This window comes from Salmo salar, chromosome ssa05, assembly GCF_905237065.1.
Source record: "Salmo salar chromosome ssa05, Ssal_v3.1, whole genome shotgun sequence".
Lineage (NCBI taxonomy): Eukaryota > Metazoa > Chordata > Actinopteri > Salmoniformes > Salmonidae > Salmo > Salmo salar.
Window position 1 is genome coordinate 42,970,476 of NC_059446.1, and position 24,082 is coordinate 42,994,557.

General features: G+C 42.8%; 1 protein-coding gene across 2 annotated transcripts in view; it reads right to left on the reverse strand.

The window, feature by feature from the left end:
- LOC106604954 (palladin) overlaps nt 1-24,082 on the reverse strand; it is a 30,834-nt gene that overhangs the window by 4,152 nt on the left and 2,600 nt on the right. Inside the window, exons 2-13 of one of the 2 annotated variants that reach the window (XM_014200119.2) lie at nt 18,159-18,356; nt 17,719-17,778; nt 17,328-17,475; nt 12,238-12,303; nt 11,564-11,705; nt 11,316-11,339; nt 11,026-11,145; nt 10,724-10,892; nt 5,011-5,913; nt 4,294-4,441; nt 2,288-2,389; nt 1,483-1,520 (exon numbers count right to left, since the gene is read on the reverse strand). In XM_014200119.2, coding sequence (XP_014055594.2) covers nt 1,483-1,520; nt 2,288-2,389; nt 4,294-4,441; nt 5,011-5,913; nt 10,724-10,892; nt 11,026-11,145; nt 11,316-11,339; nt 11,564-11,705; nt 12,238-12,303; nt 17,328-17,475; nt 17,719-17,726 — 1,868 coding nt within the window. In that variant the 5' untranslated portion in view covers nt 17,727-17,778; nt 18,159-18,356. The remainder of the gene's footprint in view (nt 1-1,482; nt 1,521-2,287; nt 2,390-4,293; nt 4,442-5,010; nt 5,914-10,723; nt 10,893-11,025; nt 11,146-11,315; nt 11,340-11,563; nt 11,706-12,237; nt 12,304-17,327; nt 17,476-17,718; nt 17,779-18,158; nt 18,357-24,082) is intronic. The other variant, XM_014200118.2, reaches the window with a different exon arrangement.

Genomic DNA, 24,082 nt, shown 5'->3' on the forward strand with positions numbered 1-24,082 from the left:
GTGAGGAGAAAGGAGTGAGGAGAACGTGAGAGCAGAAGAAGGAGGGGGTAGGAACAGAGGAGCTTTCATAACTGCGCCTTTGATGGCTGACTTTGAATGATTGAGTTTTCATGCAGTCAAGAGAGCTCACTCTTCTCATCTTTTCAGGTTCAAAGAGCAAATTTAACTAATTCATAACAGCATCAAATGCTGCATCTCCATTCATGCTGTCCCATGGTTCAGAAAACCCCATTAACAAACAAGTGGTCAAAAAAGTCCACACATGGATCCTAAGCCATCTCAATTCAAGTAACACAGCATATGTCCTTTACCTTCCAACTGTGTATCATAATGGGAAGACAAAGCAATCCCAGAAAACATCAGTAAGGAAGACCTCGCCGTAGAGACATGTCAGCTCACGGTCTATTATTGTCCCGCTTACAGCATGGCCGGGGGGAACCGGAGCCCGTGGTAGGCAGTGGAAACAGCACACAAACACATGTCTGCGCCAGGAAACTCAACCTGGATCCGACAACCCGCCACCCAGCCCTAAGCCTCAGGTCTCATTCGCACATGCCTTCACCCTCACGTGGAGCACTCCTCTCTTTCTGGTCTCATCTACTGCTTTATTGTGTATATGCAGTATTTACATGCAGTATGAGCAAAACTCTTTTGGTGTTCAACCTTCCCAAGTTCTCCCAGGTCACCCCGCTCCTCCGCACACTCCACTGGCTTCCAGTCGAAGCACATCATCTTGAAGACCCTGGTGCTTTCCTATTGAGCAGCTAGGGGGAACTCCCCCCTTCTTACATTCAGGCCATTCTCAAACCCAATACCCAAGCACTCTTTTCTGACACCTCTGGTCCCTTTGCCCTCCCACCCCTACGGGAGGGAAGCTACCACTCAGCCCAGTCAAAGCGCTTCTCTGTCCTGGCACACCAATGGTGGAATAAGTGTCATCCTAAAGTCAGGACAGTGGAGTCCCTGTCCATCTTCCGAAAAGGTCTGAAACCCTACCTCTTAAATAAGCATTTTAAATAAATCACTGAGATATCTTGAAGGAGTAGTTCAGTATTTTACAACTTGATGTTAGACAGTTCCTCACCCTGAATGTAGTCTACGGGCCAAGAGAAATTAATCAATGGTTCAGTTCTTTAAACATCCACTACAAACTTCAGCTAACCTTAGCCACAACAAGCTAACAATCTATCGAATTGATGGGGGCATGTTAAAATAAAATAAGGTTAGCTGAAGTTTGTAGTGGCGGTTTAAAGAAAACTGAACCATTGATTAGTAGAGGAGAGGGGGTAGATAGTAGTCTATGGGCTGGGAGAAACTGTCAGTGTGAGGAACCATCTAACGTCAAGATGTACAATAGTGAACTGCTCCTTTAAGATAAATGCACTATTGTAAGTCGCTCTGGGTAAGCGTGTCTGCCAAATTACTCAAATGTATAGCATTAAATGTATACACATGCTTTTGCCGACTGTGGGTGAAATGTACCATATTCCTCCAGTGTTACGTCCCTCTGGTGATTCTGGCTGCAAGAGGACAGAGAGATTTTGGAATAACATTTTAGCCATGGACCTGTGTAAAAGCAGTCACATACTGTATATAGAGAGTGATTCATCACTGCCTCTACACTAGCCAACACTCAAGTTCACCCATAAAGGTGGTCTATGTTCAAGACTACATCCTCTCCTGAAAAGGCATTACTTCAACACAACCTCTTGAATAACCAGACTTGCTAAATATTTCAAAGTACATGACACTATGCCTAGGGCAATAGGGGTGGCCAGATGGGGGATAGTGCTGTGGGCACACGTGTTGTACCGTTGTGTGGGCACACGTGTTGTACTGTTGTGTGTGTGTGTGGTCTCTTTCTGGCATCCTACACTACATATCCCTGGGAGAATGCTGCTATGGCACAGTCTTCACACCTGCTATTTCTAGCTGCATTCTTGGAAGAGGGCTGTGCAGTTCTCCTGTGACTGATGAGGACAGAGCCGGAGCCCAGTCCCATTGTGTGAGGAGGATTGAGGGCTGATCTACAATGACAGGGGACTAGTCACACATGGTACAGGGAACATCCCATCTAAACCCCACATTGTTACTAATACTATGTCTCCAAGCCTGAGAAACTTGTGATCTGTATTAATAGAACATCAAAGACATACAGTAGCATGACAAAAGTATGGATCCTTGAAATAAAAAAATAAAAAAAAGTGTATTATACTTCCTAAAAGAACTTCCTGCAAATCAAATGGGTTGTAATGGATGATATAGAAGGTATACGAGTAGATTATACCTGGTCGAGTTGTGAGTCGGAGGAATTCTCAAAGTCAAAGACAGAAGCAGCGTTATCTGGACCCAGCAACCTTCGAGCCATGCGCTCCTCATAGGACAACTTCTGTCAGGGGACAAACAGGAAACCAGCCTATGGTCAGTCAGTGTACTAGTACCATTAAACGAGCCAATGGTGAGCCAGTATACAATATAGTACCAGTAAACCAGCCAATAGCCAGCCAGTGTAGCGGACATGAGTCGGTCATGGTTGCTAGTCGTCACGTAATGAGGTAGCCCCACCTAAGACTTCAAAATCAGTGACAGCCCAAAAGGGAATTTCCTCTTGCGCTAAAAAGGTCAAGACCTTGATTTCTCCCATGCGAGACCTGGGTTCAGATCCCACCGGTTGCACCATATACTGTATAGTACCCGTAAACCAGCCAATGCTGAGCCAGTATACTGCAGTCATATACAACTCTTGTGCCCAAAAGCCTGTATTAGCATTGGCAGCGCACTTGAGCACTTTCACCATTTTGAGGTACTCAACTACGTGGGACTTCCTATGGGTTAAGGAAGGATCAAATAATTCCATCCAGGTCATCAGGAGGGATCAGCCGATGAATTATACATGTGAGAAAACATTCCATAACGGCAGGTGGCAGTAAAATTTCCAACCTTGGTTTTATACCTGTTCAAACACACTCCAGGTGTCCGTATGCACACTGAGGTTTTTTTACCAACGCAGAAGTAGTAGAAGAAAATGTACTACTTCAAAATGGAGATGGCCTCAATGGCGCTGCCTGTGCTCTCACAGACACCATAATGGGACAAAGACAAAGATGAGTTGTCCATCTAAGTCTATGGTCCTAACTTTCTCATTGAAAGCAATAGTGGATGCGCCACCACTGAACTGCCGCAGGTGCCTACCGGTACATTGAAACAAATTAACTTTACACAGGCTTTAATGAAACACGGCTTGTAACAAAAAATTTGCAGTAAACAGTAGCCTACCAAGAAAGTCATTGGTCACCATCTTCCTTCTCCTGTGCACTGAAACCATCTCCTTCGGTGTCGGAGTTGAATAGCCTCAGAATTGCTTCATCCGATATTGGATCGTTTTCATTGTCGCTCTCGTCACTTTCATCCGGTGGCAAATCACCCGCTGAGCCCTCTTCAACATGCAGCAGTCCAGCCTTTCGAAACCCGTTGATGATAGTGGATTTTTTGACAATGCTCCACGCCGTCAGGACCCACTGGCAGACTTGACCATAAGTTGCTCTTCGCATGCGGCCCGTTTTAGTGAAGGATTTCTCCCCACTTGTCATCCAAGCCTCCCGCTGAACACGGAGCGCCACCTTAAATGCACGATTTACACTGATGTCGAGTGGCTGCAAATACTTTGTTGTACCCCCAGGAATCAGGGTGACAAAATGACTCCCGTAATCAGAATGATGGGAAGTTTGAGAGCGCTCAATTTAATCTAAACAGTAAACAAAAAAGACGTTTGACCTTAACCCGTTCGGTAATTTCATTGGTCAAATGAAAGCTTCATGCGCCAAAAAAACTGAGCACGTCACAGAATGTGTTTTTTGGGAGAAAAAAAATTGAAAGAGGGAAAGATCCATATATTAGCCGCGTCATTGTTTAAGCCGCGACGTTCAAAGCATGGGGAAAAAAAGTTGCGGCTTATAGTCCGGAAATTATGGTAATACAGGAATACTACGAGAGGATGAGAAGTTACGAATCCATATTTCCCCCTTTCATAGTTGCCACATTGTGATATCAAATGGTCTGATGTATGCTGTATGGGTTCAAATCAGGAAGGGAACCACACGTTTTCTTGTACAGCATTCATGTGGTAGTGGAGTAAGCAAGCACGTTGTCGAAAAGACAACACTTAGATTATAACATTGTCTTGACACTGAATCACATCATACAGTTCCCTATCCACATACATACAGTATATCCACACAAAAATCAAACACATCACGGCCCACTGAATCCGGGCTAGTTTGTTATAATGGATACCTGGCTGTTTCTCCTGCGGGCTTCTTTGGTGCGTAGCTTCTTCTCCAGATCTTGGATCAGGGCGTCCTTGGAACCCTGGATCTGCTCATCCGAGTTGTGGGACACTGGCTGAGGGACAGGAGCCTTCTTCAGGATGAGCTTTGGAAGGCTGGAGAGGGTAAGACAGAATATTAATCAACCATTAATGTTAAAATCATAATATACAAAACATTAAGAACACTTGCTTTTTCCATGACAGACTGAGCCTTATTGATGTCACTTGTTAAATCCACTTCAAAATCAGTGTAGATTAAGGGGAGGAGACAGGTTAAGCCTTGAGACATGGACTGGTGAATGGGCAAGACAAAACGATTTAAGTGCCTTTGAACGGGTATGGTAGTTTGTGTCAAGAACTGCAAAGCTGCTGGGTTTTTCACACTCAACAGTTTCCAATCTGTATCAACAATGGTCCACCACCGTAAGGACATCCAGTCAACTTGACAACTATGGGAAGCATTGGAGTCAACATGGGCCAGCATCCCTGTGGAACGCTTCGACACCTTGTTGAGTCAATGCCCCGACGAATTGAGGCTGTTCTGAGGGCAAGGGTGGGGGGGTGCAACTCAACATTAGGAAGGTGTTTGTATTGTTTTGTATATTCAGTGTATGGTGAATGGCTATAACATACTAGCTAAGACTTAGGCATTTTATTTACCGTTTCAAAATATAGCAACTCACATGTTTGGGGTCCCTCTGTAGCTAGGAGGCAGAGACACGCATGAGGGAGGAGGAAAGGAGGGCTGTGGCATGGAAACGGTGGTGGGAGTTTGGGAGTGGGGAGACCGACTCATAGGCAGGCTGTGAGTAGGGAGAGCCATGTGCAGGGGGGCATCAAAGCGGGGCTTGGGCAGGGGGCTGGGAGGGTTGGGGGAGTGTGAGGAGTGAGCTGGTGATGGAGGCTGGGGAATGGACATGGGTGCAGGCTTGTACTGTGGGGTGGACTGAGAGGGCAGGACAGAGCAGAGGAAGGCAGCTGAAGAGGACTGGGACTTGGGCTCAGATGGGGCTGGGACACTGACACTGGTATTAGCACTGGGGACCCTCGGGGTGAGTGTGATAGTGGAGCGCATGGGGGCGCGGGAGGGGGACACGGGCTGGGCAGCAGCGGAGGGAGGAGGAGGGTCATGGGGAAACACTGGCGGCTGTGAGAATGCAGGAGTGGAAATAGGGGAGCTCAGATTGGAGGAGGAGGGAGAGGCCTTGCTGCTGTTCCCATTGGACTGAGGCAGAGCCTGGGCTACATCATAGCTGGGGGCCTGGAAGGCCGGCTGGGACTGGATAAACTGGCGTGGCCGTGCATAGTTGAAGGCACTGGGGGCAAAGAGGCTGGGGGTGAAGGTGGGAAGGTCGGCCACACTGCTACTCATGGTGCTGCCTCCAGAGTATCCTGAGCTCTGGAAGCTGGGCTTGCAGGGAGTGAACAGTTTGGGGGTCGTTTTTATTTTTAAGGCCGGCGGGGGTGGGGTGGGCGTGCGGGCTTCAGGTGACCTCTGGCTCTCTGAGCAGTGGATACTCTTTTCACTTGGACTGAACGGTTCCTCTAGGGTTTTACTAGGTGGCTGCAGCTCAGGCTCTAGAGACCTGCAAGGAGAAACACTTTGGTAACTTCATTTGCATTACTCAAGTTAACAGGATAAATGGTGACCATGGAAACAACATTTCTTACTACAGTAAAATTGTTGTACCCACGCACAGCCTTTTAGGTGGATCATGCATGTTAAGTGCCCCTTTTTGCATAGTAAATAATCAGAGTAAATTCACCATGAAAAGTTCAATGTTCTGTATGTTTTGGCTTGCCTTACACACTCAAAGGAAAAATGTATTGAACACAAACACTGTCCACATGACCTACAAGAGAGTGGTGGACACATGTTGCCGTATGTTGCTATTCAAGTTTGAGGGGCTAAATCAGGAGCCTGTAGTGTTGACTGACATTAGCTGGCAGGTGCAGTTCATTTACAGCCAACACCGACACCCTCGTTCAATACTGTGACGAGCATTTCAAATCCCAACCACTGTCAGATTCACGCAGGGTCTAAACCATATTACTACATTTCTTCTCACAATGCTAAAGACAATCCAGAAAGAAATTCATAAATCAGATGACTGTCTGTCTTGTAGAATAAGATCAGTCTCAGCTAAAAGTACTCTCATAATAAGAAATAAGAGGCTAGAGTCAATACAGTATATTTGGGGATTTATACATCTTAGTGAACCAACTACACCACTAACACACTATCACAATGTACCCTTTGCTAGAAATTAGGAGGAAGCATAAGGACCTCATCTTTCATATCAGAAATAAACAATTTTCAAAAAATGTCATGGTAAATTGATATGCCTTTGTAGGGTTAGTGTTCGCACATAGCCATATCTCCAAGTTACAGTACGTGTTTACCAAAGACAGACGGTAGACAGAGGTACCACCTGTGCTAATTAGCTATATAGCATACTCTGAACACCTCTGTGTAAAGGAAGGTTGCCAGAAACATGTCACTGAAAAATACTGTCGGCTGCAACTGTGATAAAGCAGGTTAAAATGCTGTACGGTAAGTGTGTATTTTGCATTTGTGAAATTATTTTGATGTGATATGAAAATAAAGGGCTTTGTGTTTCTAGAACCGTATCACAACTGAGAATCGATATACAGTTGAAGTCAGAAGTTTACATACACCTTAGCCAAATACATTTAAACTCAGTTTTTCACAATTCCTGACATTTAATCCTAGTAAAAATTCCCTGTCTTAGGTCAGTTAGGATCCCCACTTTATTTTAAGAATGTGAAATGTCAGAATAATAGTAGAGAGAATGATTTATTTCAGCTTTTATTTCTTTCATCACATTCCCAGTGGGTCAGAAGTTTACATACACTCAATTAGTATTTGGTAGCATTGCCTTTAAATTGTTTAACTTGGGTCGAACGTTTTGGGTAGCCTTCCACAAGCTTCCCACAATAAGTTGGTTGAATTTTGGCCCATTCTTCCTGACAGAGCTGGTGTAATTGAGTTATGTTTGTAGGCCTCCTTGCTCACACACGCTTTTTCAGTTCTGCCCACAAATCTTCTATAGGATTGAGGTCAGGGCTTTGTGATGGCCACTCCAATACCTTGACTTTGAGGTCCTTAAGCCATTTTGCCACAACATTGGAAGTATGCTTGGGGTCATTGTCCATTTGGAAGACCCATTTGCAACCAAGCTTTAACTTCCTGACTGATGTCTTTAGATGTTGCTTCAATATATCCACATAATTTTCCTACCTCATGATGCCATCTTTTTTGTGAAGTGCACCAGTCCCTCCTGCAGCAAAGCAACCCCACAACATGATGCTGCCACCCCCGTGCTTCAAGGTTGGGATGGTGTTCTTCGGCTTGCAAGCATCCCCCTTTTTCCTCCAAACATAACGATGGTCATTATGGCCAAAAAGTTCGATTTTTGTTTCATCAGACATTTCTCCAAAAAGTACCATCTTTGTCCCCATGTGCAGTTGCAAACCGTAGTCTGGCTTTTTTATGGCGGTTTTGGAGCAGTGGTTTCTTCCTTGCCGAGTGGCCGTTCAGGTTATGTCGATATAGGACTCGTTTTACTGTGGATATAGATACTTTTGTACCCGTTTCCTCCAGCATCTTCACAAGGTCCTTTGCTGTTTTTCTGGGATTGATTTGCACTTTTCGCACCAAAGTACGTTCATCTCTAGGAGACAGAACACATCTCCCTCCTGAGCGGTATGACGGCTGCGTGGTCCCATGGCGTTATACTTGCGTACTATTTTTTGTACAGATGAACGTGGTACCTTCAGGCATTTGGAAATTGCTCCCAAGGATGAACCAGACTTGTGGAGGTCTACAATTTCTTTTCTGAGGTATTGGCTGATTTCTTTTGATTTTCCCATGATGTCAAGCAAAGAGGCATTGAGTTTCAAGGTAGGCCTTGAAATGCATCCACAGGTACACCTCCAATTGACTCAAATTATGTCAATTAGCCTATCAGAAGCTTCCAAAGCCATGACATAATTTTCTGGAATTTTCCAAGCTGTTTAAAAGGTACAGTCAACTTAGTGTATGTAAACTTGTGACCCACTGGAATTGTGATAGTGAATTATAAGTGAAATAATCTGCCTGTAAACAATTGTTGGAAAAATTACTTGTCATGCACAAAGTAGATGTCCTAACCGACTTGCCAAAAGTAGTTTGTTAACAAGACATGTGTAGTGGTTGAAAAACGAGTTTTAATGACTCCAACCTAAGTGTATGTAAACTTCCGACTTCAACGTATGTTCAGAGCGTTTGGCTGCCAGAGCCAGTCTACCTCCGAAAATAACATACACTATATAGACACACACTAAAGTATGTGGAAACAAATTAGTGGATTTTGCCATTTCAGCCACACCCTTACTGACAGGTGTATAAAATCGAGCACACAGCCATGCAATCGCCATAGACAAACATTGACAGTATAATGGCCTTACTGAATAGTTCAGTGACTTTCAACATGGCACAGTCATAGGACGCCACCTTTCCAACAAGTCAGTTAATACAATTTTTGCCCTGCTGAAGCTGCCCGGGTCAACTCGAAGTGCTGTTATGGTGGGGTGAAAACGTCAAGGAGCAACAGTGGCTCAGCTGCAAAGTGGTATGCCACACAAGCACACAGAACGGGACCGTAGCCCCCTAAATTCCAGTGTAGGCAAATCTTAAGCTACAGCATACAATGACATTCTAGACAATTCTGTGCTTCCAACTTTGTGGCAACCGTTTGGGGAAGGCCCTTTCCTGTTTCAGCATGACAATGCCCCCATGTACAAAGCGAGGTCCATACAGAAATGGTTTGTCGAGATCGGCGTGGAAGAACTTCACTAGTTTGCACAGATCCTTGACCTCAACCCCATCGAATACCTTTGGGATGAATTGGAACGCCGACTGTGAGCCAGGCCTAAAAATTTAAAACAAATTTAAAAAAAAAAAAAAATAAAAAATTTAAAAAAAATAAATCGCCCAACCTCACTAATGCTTGTTACTAAATGGAAGCAAGTCCCTGCAGCAATGTTCTTACATCTAGTGGAAAGCCTTCCTAGAAGAGCGGAGGCTGTTAAAGCAGCAAGGGGGCGGGGGGACCAACTCCATATTAATGCCCATGATCTTGGAATGAGATGATATGGGCAACTGCTAGTCGAACATTTGGTAATGCAGTGTATGAGGTCTTTTTAAGGAGTAACGGTAACATTAGACTCCTTAATGAAGAGTATATCTTGGGCTAGCTTTGGTATACACACATAAATTATAGACAATGATTGGGGTCTCTACAGAACTCTATTACACTTTAGCTTTCTACAGAGATCTCACTTTGACACTACACAGCACAGCCCATCAAAGACACAATTTAACCAACTCACTGAGTGAGTCACTGATAAGTCATGCAGAAATGTGAATACTGTAACATCCAATTAAAAAGGTATTTTGCATTTACCCATTTAGAAAATTACCAGTGCATATTACAAGGTTCTACACATATTTAAATTGAAAAACAAAATCAAGTAGACAAACGTTTATAATCAGTTGCACCTGTGACACATTTTTCACCAATTGAGTGATAGAAAAGAAAAAGAATCCAACAATAATGCATTAAGCTTACCTGGATAAAAGGTACTAGATTAAAGTTCTCAATATTTCAACTTCAATATAGGCTGAACTACAGAGAGTTGAATGTTTCTGATATGAGTCGGAGAGCAAAAGGTCGGTATAGATTGGGGTATGCAGAATAACGTGCACGCGACTCTCAGCTGATTTCAGAGCGCGGCTGTGCTGCTACCCCTAATTTACGACACCATAACCTGACCTGCCTTTATTTTAATTGTACGTGTCACAGTCGCCCCTATTCGGTGTGCCTCTCTAGCCTACACACAAGCACTTATAATAGTGCTATTTAATAACATGGTATAAAATGTGTTCCTTGCATTTGTTTCCAATCAAAATTGAAGACAAATAGGCTAAATACGCCCCTCCCTGTTATTACAATCAGATGATAATTAAACACATCTACAAACCAAACAATCAGCAGCGCTGTAATACCTATCTTAATTCAGTACTCTCTTACCGTAATTAATAAACGGACACTGAGAATTAGATCATAAAACCTTTCAAACTATAGCAGCCTACCTGCAACTTCAAAACAAGGAATAGCCCCCTCTAGTGGCAGTTGAATCGAATTGACAGTAGGGAAATATTTTTCTGACCTCTGCATAACTGCGATTTCATAGATTACCTATGAGATAATTTCTACAAAGTTTACTTTTACGTATGGATAGGTATTTTGATACATAAATACTGTCCCGCAGCAGCATACTGGCCCCTCATCTTTCCATTTTAGGGTTTTTGCCTAAAATAGTTGAACTCACTGTTCTTCCAGTGGGGGGTCAATCTCGCAGACTGGGCTCTCGGGCCACTCTGGAGGTGGAATCGCTGCTACGTCTTGTAGCAAAGAGGGGACTTCATCATGTTCCAGCCTGGTAGACTCCAAGGGCTGCTCATCCATGGGTTGCTCATTCTCCATCTGCTCTTCCAGGTCTGGACACAGAGACATCACATTGTCAGAATGTTTTTCAGGATTGTATGTAGATTAGAGCGATGAAGAAAACTGAGTAAAAGCACAAAAGTAGTCTTGTGTGTCTGACCAGTTCTGAAACTAGTCTCTGCTCACCAATGTACACCTCCAGTATGGCGTTGCATGATACTGTTCCGAACTGATTCCCAGCTATACATTTGAACACCCCAGAATCCTCTGGGAAGGCCTCGGTGATGACAAGGGTACACAGCTCCTCTATGGAGGAAGGAGAGGAGGGGACACATGAGAATGGCACACCAATACCAGCACCAATGTATCATGTTAATACCAATGTATCATGTTAATGTTATAATCATGGAAGACACTGGTAAATGTGCCCTTCAACAATAGACAACAGTGGGCCTTTGGTATGCTTTCCCACTCACCTGGCACTGATGCAGAAGTAGCCTCTGAAAAAGAAGGAGAGCGTTTAGAGATCATTTCTATTTAGTGCCTCCCCACTGGGCACAGACATCAATTCAATGTCTATTCCATGTTGGTCCAATGTAATTTCATTGACATGACGTGGAAACAACGTTGATTCAACCATCGTGTACCCATTGGGTCAAATGCAATTTTTGGTCTGTGTGTATTTCCCAACACCGATGGAGCCACCATGCACTCTGCCACTCACTCTTTCGGAGGATGCGGAAGTCAGCAGAGTCCACTATCTGCTCTTCCTCGCGATACCACAGAACCTGCAGTGGTGGCGTCCCACGAATACGGCACTCTAGAACCACCAACTGACCCTTGACCGTGCTGACGTCGTGGAGACACTGGACACAAAGAGAACTGGATCAAAGTGACTAGGTGGCTGCGGAGACTCAAATACCACCACCACCAAGCCCCTCCTCCCTCCTCTCTTAACCTCTCTCCTCACCTCGCCCTCTACACATACAGCTAGACCAACACATACAGCGTGTGCCCAGATGTTTAGGGCACAATAATTAACAATCTGACAAGAATAATTTTGAAATATGTACATATATATGTATTTTTTTGTATTTTGTATTTTTTACATCTGACAGCAATTAAGGCAATGGCCTTTCTCATCATCTGACTGGAAAGCTATGTCATGTGCCTATGTAATCATGATGAACTAGAGCAGGTGTCAATCCATGTGTTGAATGACAATGATCATAACTCTGTTCACAGTTCTGATGTAAGTAGGAAGGAACCTTCATAAAATGTATGTAGGGCCAAGTCCAACTCCACCTTTGACTCAACCTATAATTCCAAACCAGACAAATCCATGCTTCAGTTCCCTATTCAGTCAACAGATGGGGGTAAAGATGTATCTTGTATTACCTTGACAAAAGTAGGGGCCACTCCACCACTCCCTGAATGCTGTTGGGAATATGATGGACTCTGTGTCTAGAAAAAAGATATGACAACAACTGGTGGATTTAAAAACACAAATAAACACTGTCATGCATTGTCTGTGGGTACATAACATATTGACAAGGAGCAGTTGGAAGGCATATATTATATACAGGGCTTATATACTTTGTTATGTAACAAAGTGGGATTCAACTTGATTTCATTGTCATTTTTTGTCAATTCCCACACATAATACTCTGGAATGTCAAAGTTGAAGAAAAATGTTAAGATTATACAAGACATTTTTTTATGAAAAATAAAACACTAATATACACTGCTCAAAAAAATAAAGGGAACACTAAAATAACACATCCTAGATCTGAATGAATGAAATAATCTTATTAACCTGTTGGGGATAGGGGGCAGTATTTGCACGGCCGGATAAAAAACGTACCCGATTTAATCTGGTTAATACTCCTGCCCAGTAACTAGAATATGCATATAATTAGTAGATTTGGATAGAAAACACTCTAAAGTTTCTAAAACTGTTTGAATGGTGTCTGTGAGTATAACAGAACTCATATGGCAGTCAAAAACCTGAGACAAATCCTAACAGGAAGTGGAAATCTGAGGTGTGGAATTAATTCAAGCCTTTGCCATTGAAACACACAGGGACTTATTAATCATTTAGCACTTCCTAAGGCTTCCACTAGATGTCAACAGTCTTTACAAAGTGGTTTGAGTCTTCTATGGTAGAAACTGACCCAAAGAGAGGCTTGGGAAGTTGGTCACAGGGGAAGGGCCATTACTACTATGACGCGGGCGCCCATGGGAACCCTTTTGTTCCGAAATGTTTAGTAAGACAATGCAATCGTCCGCCTTGAATATTATTGAAGCTCTGGTTGAAAAAGGTCCTAAAGATGTATGTTATACAACGTTTGACATGTTTGAACGAACGTAAATATATTTTTTTTGCACATTCGTGACGACAAGTCCCGCGCGGTTCAGTACATTATGAGTAGCCTTCGGAACGCGCTAACAAGAAGGAACTATTGGGACATAAATTATTAACTTTTTCGAACAAAACTACATTTGTTGTGGAATCCTGGAAGTGCCGTCTGATGAAGATAATCAAAGGTAAGGGAATATTTACAATAGTATATTTGATTTTAGATGGTTCCAAGATGGCGCTAACATGTATCGCCTAGCCTATTTTTCTGAGCATACCACGCCGTTTATTGCAAAGTGTGATTTCCCAGTAAAGTTATTTTTAAATCTGGCAATGCGGTTGCATTCACGAGATGTTAATCTATAAGTCTTTGAATGACAATATTACATTTTAACAATGTTTTCGAATAGTAATTTTGTAAATTGTAGCGCTGATCCACCGGAAGCATTTGAGGGAAAATATTTTCTGAACGTCACGCGCCGATGTAAAATGCTGTTTTTATATATAAATATTAACTTTATCGAACAAAAAATGCATGTATTGTGTAACATGATGTCCTAGGAGTGTCATCTGATGAAGATTGTCAAAGGTTAGTGCTGCATTTAGCTGTGTTTTGGGTATTTGTGATGCTTCTAGTTGCTTTGAAAATGGCAGTGTGATTCTTTTTTGGCAGGGTACTCTCCTAACATAATCTAATATTTTGCTTTTGCTGTAACGCCTTTTTGAAATCGGACAACGTGGTTCGATTCAGGAGAGGTGTAACTATAAAATGGTGTAAAATAGTAATATGTTTGAGAAATTGAAGTTATAGCATTGTATTTCGCGCGACGTGATTCCACTGGCTGTTGACAAAGGTCGCCCAGACAGGTTAAAAACTTTTTTCTTTACATAGTTGAATGTGCTGACAATAAAATCACACAAAAATAATCAATGGAAATCCAATTTATCAACCCATGGAGGTCTGGATTTGGAGTCACACTCGAAATTAAAGTGCAAAACCACACTACAGGCTGATCCAACTTTGATGTAATGTCCTTAAAACAAGTCAAAATGAGGCTCAGTAGTGTGTGTGGCCTCCACGTGCCTGTATGACCTCCCTACAACGCCTGGGCATGCTCCTGATGAGGTGGCGGATGGTCTCCTGAGGGATCTCCTCCCAGACCTGGACTAAAGCATACGCCAACTCCTGGACAGTCTGTGGTGCAACGTGGCGTTGGTGGATGGAGCGAGACATGATGTCCCAGATGTGCTCAATTGGATTCAGGTCTGGGGAACGGGTGGGCCAGTCCATAGCATCAATGCCTTCCTCTTGCAGGAACTGCTGACACACTCCAGCCACATGAGGTCTAGCATTGTCTTGCATTAGGAGGAACCCAGGGCCAACCGCACCAGCATATGGTCTCACAAGGGGTCTGAGGATCTCATCTTGGTACCTAATGGCAGTCAGGCTACCTCTGGCGAGCACATGGAGGGCTCTGCGGCCCCCCAAAGAAATGCCACCCCACACCATGACTGACCCACCGCCAAACCGGTCATGCTGGAGGATGTTGCAGGCAGCAGAACGTTCTCCACGGCGTCTCCAGACTCTGTCCCGTCTGTCACATGTGCTCAGTGTGAGCCTGCTTTCATCTGTGAAGAGCACAGGGCGCCAGTGGCGAATTTGCCAATCTTGGTGTTCTCTGGCAAATGCCAAACGTCCTGCACGGTGTTGGGCTGTAAGCACAACCCCCACCTGTGGACGTCAGGCCCTCATACCACCCTCATGGAGTCTGTTTCTGATCGTTTGAGCAGACACATGCACATTTGTGGCCTGCTGGAGGTCATTTTGCAGGGCTCTGGCAGTGCTCCTCCTGCTCCTCCTTGCACAAAGGCGGAGGTAGCGGTCCTGCTGCTGGGTTGTTTTCCTCCTACGGCCTCCTCCACGTCTCCTGATGTACTGGCCTGTCTCCTGGTAGCGCCTCCATGCTCTGGACACTACGCTGACAGACACAGCAAACCTTCTTGCCACAGCTCGCATTGATGTGCCATCCTGGATGAGCTGCACTACCTGAGCCACTTGTGTGGGTTGTAGACTCAGTCTCATGCTACCACTAGAGTGAAAGCACCGCCAGCATTCAAAAGTGACCAAAACATCAGCCAGGAAGCATAGGAACTGAGAAGTGGTCTGTGGTTACCACCTGCAGAACCACTCCTTTATTGGGGGTGTCTTGCTAATTGCCTATAATTTCCACCTGTTGTCTATTCCATTTGCACAAAGGCATGTGAAATTTATTGTCAATCAGTGTTGCTTCCTAAGTGGACAGTTTGATTTCACAGAAGTGTGATTGACTTGGAGTTACATTGTGTTGTTTAAGTGTTCCCTTTATTTTTTTGAGCAGTATATCTTCATTAGACAGGTAGTCAACCCCCTGAGTCAATACAAGTTAGAATCAACTTTGGCAGAGATTACAGCTGTGAGTCTTTCTGGGTAAATCTCTAAACACTTTGCATACCTGGATTATACAATATTTGCCCATTATTCTTTTAAGTGGTTGTTGATCATTGCTAGACAGCCATTTCCAAGTATTGCCATAGATTTTTAAATATTTGCTCTCTTATGTTTATTTTTACCCTAAAAAGTCCCTTGCCGATGACAAGCATACCCATAACATGATGCAACCACCATCATATTTGAACAAATGAAGAGTGGTACTCACTGATGTGTAGTGTTGGATTTGCCTTTAACAACGATTTGTATACAGGACAAAAAGTTAATTTCTTTGCCACATTTTTTTATGGATTACTTTAGTGCCCTATTGCAAACAGGATTCATGTTTTGAAGTATTTTAATTCTGTACAGGCTTGCACTCTGTCATTTAGGTTAGTATTGTGGAGTACCTACGATAACCCCCCCTTAAAAGATTTAGATGCACTATTGTAAAGTGGTTGTTCCACTGGATATTATAAGGTGAATGCACCAATTTGTAAGTCGCTCTGGATAAGAGCGTCTGCTAAATGACTTAAATGTAAATGTAAATGTTGTTGATCCATCCTCAGTTTTCTCCTATTACAGCCTGTACAGGGTTTAATAACCCTGTAACTGTTTTACAATCACAATTGGCCTCATGGTGAAATCCCTGACTGATTTCCTTCCTCTCCGGCAACCGAGTTAGGAAGGACACCTGCATCTTTGTAGTGACTGGGCTTATTGATACACCATCCAAAGCTTAATTGATTACTTCAAAGGGATATTCAATGTCTGCTTTTTTTATTTTCACTCATCTACCAATAGGTGCCCTTCTTTGCGAGGCATTGGAAAACTACCCTGATCTTTGTGGTTGAATCTGTGCTTGAAATTCACTTCTCGACTGAGGGACCTTACAGATAATTGGATGTGTGTGGTGGTACAGAGATGGGTCAGTCATTCAAAAATCGTGTGTACAAAAAAAACATTCATGTTTTTTTCTTTGTATTATCTTTTACCAGATCTAATGTGTTATATTCTCCTACATTAATTTAACATTTACACAAAGTGTTTCCTTTCAAATGGTATCAAGAATATGCAGGTAGCCTAGTGGTTAGAACATTGGACTTGTAACTGAATGGTTGCAAGATCAAATCCCTGAGCTGAAGGTAAAAAAAATCTGTTGTTCTGCCCCTGAACAAGGCAGTTAACCCACTGTTCCTAGGCTGTCATTGAAAATAAGAATTTGTTCTTAACTGACTTGCCTAGTTAAATAAAGGTACAATAAATAAAAAAATCCTTGCTTCAGGTCCTGAGCTACACACAGTTAGATTTGGGTATGTCATTTTAGGCGAAAATTGAAAAAGGGGCTGATCCTTAATTAATGTGTAAAAAATTATAAAAACTAAATTACACTTTGACTTTATGGGTTATTGTGTGTAGATCCGTGACACAAAATCTCAATTTAATAAATTTTAAATTCAGGGTCTAACACAACAAAATGTGGAAAAAGTCAAGGGGTGTGAATACTTTCACTAATGACATAAAATATATATTTGTTATGAATATGTATATATTGTATGTTGTGAGTGAAGGTGTGGTGGGCGAATCATCAGCACAGCTATGATATGGTGCGTGTGTATGTCTGTGTGTGTGTGTTTGTGCATGTGTGTGTCAGGTAGGTACCCTCTCGGGGCTGATGCAGAGGGGCTGCACCAGGCTGGAGTGTCTCTGCTGCTGGACCAAGGTGGATGAAGAGGAAGAGGAGGAGGAAGAGATTGCTCTTGAGGAGCTGGAGATGGTCAGGGACATGCTACTGGTCTTCTTCTGGATGCTTCACACACACACACACACACACACACACACACACACACACACACACACACACACACACACACACACACACACACACACACACACACACACACACACACACACACACACACACCACACACACACACACACACACACACACAGTTGTCCAGCCCCATGTCATTTTACATTTCTCAATATTTTAGGTTCAATTATGTACTGGTTTTCATTGAAAACTTTTAGTCATTATGTCCTTCCAACTTACTGTGCCATGTTTCAGGCTTTTCCAAGGGGGATTGTCACTGTGTCCAATAGGTGCTGATTTCTATACAGAGGGGAGGGAGAGCATGAGCTGCAGATGTTTATATGTGTTATACACCCACATAATTATTTAATTCTATACACCATAGGTCCTAAAGCTAACACGATTCAACTCTCCATCAGACCAACTGTACGCTTCTGTACACTATGGGATCTTACACATCTTAGGATACTGCACCTTGAGATCCTGCTTCAACATTGTGATGTGACACGCCAAGTTTAATTGTATGTGTGTGTGTGTCCGTCTGTCTGTCTGTCTGTCCGTCCGTCCGTCCGTCCGTCTGTCTGTGTGTGTGTGTTGCCTCAAAAGCTCACGACTGAGTGATCATCACTGTGGGTAAAGGTTACATAACAATCTATCCATCTGAAGTTCATGTTGCTTACCCCAGAAAGGCACTGTTCATCTCCTTTAATCTCCCAGAATCACCCTGCTGATGGATACTGGCATGAGCCTCTGACTATTTATACAGAAAGGGGATCTCATTGACACACAGCGGGAGCTCAGCTTGTAAATCATGTGCTGTAGACTGAACCAGCTCATTCCAGGAAACCCAGAAATCCCTATGGTACTTCAGGTTATTCCTGTGTAGTATGGATACAATCCATATACACACACACACACACACACACACACACACACACACACACACACACACACACACACACACACACACACACACACACACACACACACACACACACACACACACACACACACACACACACACACACACACACACACACACACACACACACAATTCAACAGCATTAAGGGAAGGTTCAACAACTCATCAGAGTAGCAACATGACACTTCTAAATGCTGTGCATGAAAACAACAACACATATCACTGCTTTAGAGACACACTGCTAAGAGAAAGAGGACAAGCATAACACAAGAAACACAAAATACACTTCTCTTTTTCGTCTTCCACGCCAAGCATAAGACAATGAGACATTTACTGATTGCCACAGAGAAAATGATTAACCCTCCTGTTGTGTTCATTTCATGTTAATTAATTCTGTGTTCTTCGGTCCAAAATGACCGCCTCATTATAGCTGATTATAAATCCATAATAAGACATGTATTATAACATAATGTTGTGTTAGATCTTTTTATTAACTTAAGTTCTTGTGAACATTACAGGTTTTGAACTTCTATTTCCTATTTATGGACTGTAGGCCTCATTGACTTTAGCTCATACAACTCGTTTTTAAGTAAAAAAAAAGCATAATGTATGGATTATTTTGACTATAACAAATACTCAGATGAAACATATTGTGCTATTTATCATAGGCTACTTTGTGTCAAAGTTTAACAAGGACACTCTCCTCCTCACCAGTGTCATGATCAAAGATATGATCAAGAGACTCACATACAGTATATCGTTTGGTCATTTTGGTGCCACAGAATGAATTGTGAGCAAGGCCTCAAAAAAGCTTTATATACCAGAGCTGCGAGAAAAGTTCTATATATTATTGAAACAATGTTGCGATTGTTTGTGTGAATGCCAACAGGTGTGGTTCCCAGATTCTACTCGGGAAAGGTTCTTGTGCGGATTGCTATGGAAGCCAAGAAGGGGAGTGAGGTTTGTGTGTGTGTGTGTGTGTGTGTGTGTGTGTGTGTGTGTGTGTGTGTGTGTGTGTGTGTGTGTGTGTGTGTGTGTGTGTGTGTGTGTGTGTGTGTGTGTGTGTGTGTGTGTGTGTGTGTGTGTGTGTGTGCTCAAACATACATGCATGTGGGGGTCTGGGTGAGGAAGTGTGTCCATCTGATGAATGGGCATGTACCTGAACTCAATTTTATACACTAATTATAGTCTCACCCATTCATTTCTAATGACTGGTCATTTTTGACCTGGAACACCACAGGTGTACAAAAGTTAAATAAAACACGCAAAATGTTATGAAAATCATCTAAATGTATTTTGTTTATTCAGATGCCCTGTGTGGACAAAGTCATGGAACCTTATGACAATCAGATTAAATTAACTATATTTTTCACTTGTAAATCGGTCCAATTCGACCGGAACACAGCAGGAGGGTTAAATTGACAATGAAAAGCAGATACATTTAGGCTAACAAGAAAAGTGCTCCACCATGTCACGGTATTGTGAGGAAAACAGAAACAAGTACATGGAACCTTCTGAGGTAATCCCAACATTCCAGGGAGATGTGTGAGGATCGACGCTGGAGACAGGAAGCAGGTGCAGGGAGAACACTTAATAAATAATGGACATGAAACAGGACAGGAATAGCATCTGGACAGGGGACAAAATAACGACATCAATGCTGACACCAGGAACAAATGGGGGAGCAGACAGTTATAGATGGGGCAATCAACAAAGCGAAGGAGTCCATGTGAGTACAATGAGCACTGCTGTGCGTAATGATGGTGTCAGGTGTGCGTAATGAAGGGCAGCCTAGAGCCCTCGAGCGCCAGAGAGGGAGAGCGGGAGCAGGTGTGACAAGATGGGGTTGTTCGTGTGATTTAAGTGACATATGACCCTTAAAACAGAGGCTCCATTTAACGATACTGGACCTCTTGATACGATCGAGTGAGGAGGGAAACCCACCCTGTCACCAGGGAGATCTGCTTTTGACCACCCAGTCTGATCAGATGATTAATCTCCTCAACGTATCAGATACGCGAAATCTAACTGTAGTGGAAAGATTTGAGAAGGTGATACTCGCAACTAGCGACTTGCAGGCGCTGAGGCCCAGCATGAAGACTCAATACATTATTTAGATGGCTGGCCATATATTTGCATCTCATAGGAGAGAGCCACACCATATCTGTGGCAATCTCGGGGACGAAACATTCCCACGGATGTCATGCGCTCACTGGACTGATGAAACTTGAATCAGCTAAATGACTGTTACTGTAAATTATATTGCCATGTTTGGATTGTTTTAGGAGTTCACAAAAAGCTAAGAATTTTGATATGTTCTATTGTACTGTAAGCGCTATGGATTTATTGTTACAGAGAAACTGTGTTACAGAGATCTGTGTTATTCAGTTTGTCGGACTGCAGATGGTTCAAAGAGGAGCGACACAGGGGTGCGGTCCTATCATTTAAATTCATTGGATTAGATTACAATCTGGGTGTGTTTTCCTATTTATTGTTTTAACTAGCAAAGTGCAAAGAAAGTTGAATTCAGGCTGGGCATGAGTTCAAGCTTGAATTTGGTTAAAAGGACAGTGAATTTGTTCATACTTCTGAGAACTTGTTAGCAAGCTCCTGTGCGTGTCACACACGTTAAGTCCTATTTAGTTGATAGTCATTTACTCTGTCTTAGTCTCTAATGTATAATGTATTTCATGTACACTGTAATTGTTTGAGTGTTGTAAAACACTCATTCTTTTGTAACTAACAAATCATATTAGTTGAATTTACAGAGTAATTCTGTGACTGACTATATGTTCATAATTTAGTAGATCTATTGGTGAATATAATTTACACTACACATAGTACAGTGCATTTGGAAAGTATTCAGACCCCTTCAATTTTCCACATTTTGTTACATTACAGCCTTATTCTAAAATGTGTTTTTTTTAAAGTCTCTCATCAGTCTACACACAATACCCCATAATGTCAAAGTGAAAACAGGTTTAATCTTTTGCAAACTAAGCTCAGGTGCATCCTGTTCCCATTGATCATCCTTCAGATGTTTCTACAACTTGATTGGAGTCCAACTGTGGTAAATTAAATTGATTGGGCATGATTTGGAAATGCACTTGTCTATATAAAGTCCCACAGTTGACAGTGCATGTCAGAGTAAAAAACCAAGCCATGAGGTCGAGGGAATTGTCCGTAGAGCTCCGAGACAGGATTGTGTCGAGGCACAGATCTGGAGAAGGGTACCGAAACATTTATGCAGCTTTGAAGGTCCCCAAGAACACAGTGGCCTCCATCATTCTTAAATGGAAGAAGTTTGGAACCACCAAGACTTTTCCTAGAGCTGGCCGCCCAGCCAAACTGAGCGAGAAGGGCCTTGGTCAGGGAGGTGACCAAGAACCCGATGGTCACTCTGAGAGAGCTCCAGAGTTCCTCTGTGGAGATGGGAGAACCTTGCAAAACCTTCCAGAAGTATCCCGGAGTCGCCTCTTCACTGTTGACGTTGAGACTGGTGTTTTGCGGGTACTATTTAATGAAGTTGCCAGTTGAGGACTTGTGAGGCGTTTGTTTCTCAAACTAGACACTCTAATCTACTTGTCCTCTTGCTCAGTTGTTTCTCAAACTAGACACTCTAATCTACTTGACCTCTTGCTCAGTTGTGCACCGGGGCCTCCCACTCCTCTTACTATTCTGGTTAGAGCCAGTTTGAGCTGTTCTGTGAAGGGAATAGTACGAGATCTTCAGTTTCTTGGCAATTTCTCACATGGAATAGCCTTCATTTCTCAGAACAAGAATAGACTGACGAGTTTCAGAAGAAAGTACTTTGTTTCTGGCCATTTTGAGCCTGTAATCGAACCCACAAATGCTGATGCTCCAGATACTCAACTAGCCTAAAGAAGGCCAGTTTTATTGCTTCTTTAATCAGGACAACAGTTTTCAGCTGTGCTAAAATAATTGCAAAAGGGTTTTCTAATGATCAATTAGCCTTTTTAAAATGATAAACTTGGATTAGCTAACACAACGTGCCATTGGAACACAGGAGCGATGGTTGCTGATAATGGGCCTGTACGCATATGTAGATATTCCATAAACAATCTGCCATTTCCAGCTACAATAGTAATTTACAAAATTAACAATGTCTACACTGTATTTCTGATCAATTTGATGTTATTTTAATGGACAAAATAATTGCTTTTCTTTCAAAAACAAGGACATTTCTAAGTGACCCCAAACTTTTGAACGGTAGTGCACATTTGCGAACATTTCTAAAAACCTGTTTTTGCTTTGGCATTATCAATCAATCAATCAATCAAATGTATTTATGAAGCCCTTTTTACATCAGCCGATGTCACAAAGTGCTATACAGAAACCCAGCCTAAAACCCCAAACAGCAAGCAATGCAGATGTACGTAGAAGCACGATGGCTAGGAAAACCTCCCTAGAAAGGCAGGAACCTAGGAAGAAACCTAGAGAGGAACCAGGCTCTGAGGGGTGGCCAGCCCTCTTCTGGCTGTGGGGTATTGTGTGTACATTGATGAGTAAAAAAATATTTAATCAATTTTAGAATAAGGCTGTAACGTAGGGTCTGAATACTTTCCGAATGCACTGTATATGCTTGGGTTCCACCTTGGCATCCCTGGTGTACTTGACTCAATAAATGATTGCAAGAACTTTGGTCGCCAGGATTAGCTGTTTGTATCTCTTAATAATTGCATAACGGTGCAAGATAGACACGTTCATTACAGTCATATTAGTGATGCAAGGCTCGCTACCTTGACTAGATCCTCCAGAGATGCACAGGGCCTGTTGCATTTATTCACATAATAATGAAGTCAGATTTATGAATGTAGTTAATTATTATATTCAACATAATTTTAATTCAACTACATAACAAGGGGCTTGTTTGAGACATGCAAATGATACTGTGCGTTGCTTTCACTCAGCAGGCCAGCATGATATTCTCAGTGTGCCCTGCAGGAGATCCAGTGACTGGGCCTCTACCAGCTATCAGCGCCCACCCTGAGCCTGGAGGACTGGCTAGCTACTAGCTAGAGTAGAGCTTCTGGACGAGAGGAAACCCGAGCTAAGCCACAATCTAATTTGGTTTTTTGCCTTCTGTGCGTTGGATTTAGAAACACATGGCGTAAGATAAATCTTCCCCCACTGGCCTGACCTGGAATGTCCACTGGAGCCAAAGTGCGGTCCCAAATCGACAGTGGGTTTAATTCACATATTCACCCTGGTCATCCCCTCGCTTGCTCAGCTCGCATTGTCCTCTTAAACAACAGATCCATTCCAAACACATTCCATATCCTCATCACAGGAAACAACAACCCCACTTTTTATAAAAGGAGGGAATATATATATATATGGTAGCTCATTCCCGCATAACCTATAAGTATGGTGGGGGGAGGGGGGGGGGGCTTCCATAAATATAAGAAGGGAGTAAAGTAAAGGGAGTAAGAGTAAATGCAAAGGAGGGAACATGAAAATACAGGCCTCTAATTCACACCTTCCTCTACACATTACCAGAGAGGCACAGCATCTGACATCTGACAGCTTTGGAGTGTTTAGAGGCATAAACAAGGCCAGTCTCAATACCCATGCATGCCCTCTGAAACGACAGGCACAAGCAATGAGCGTCTCTTTGCTAAGGTCTTATTTCAGCTTTATACAGTATAATTAACAGTAAGC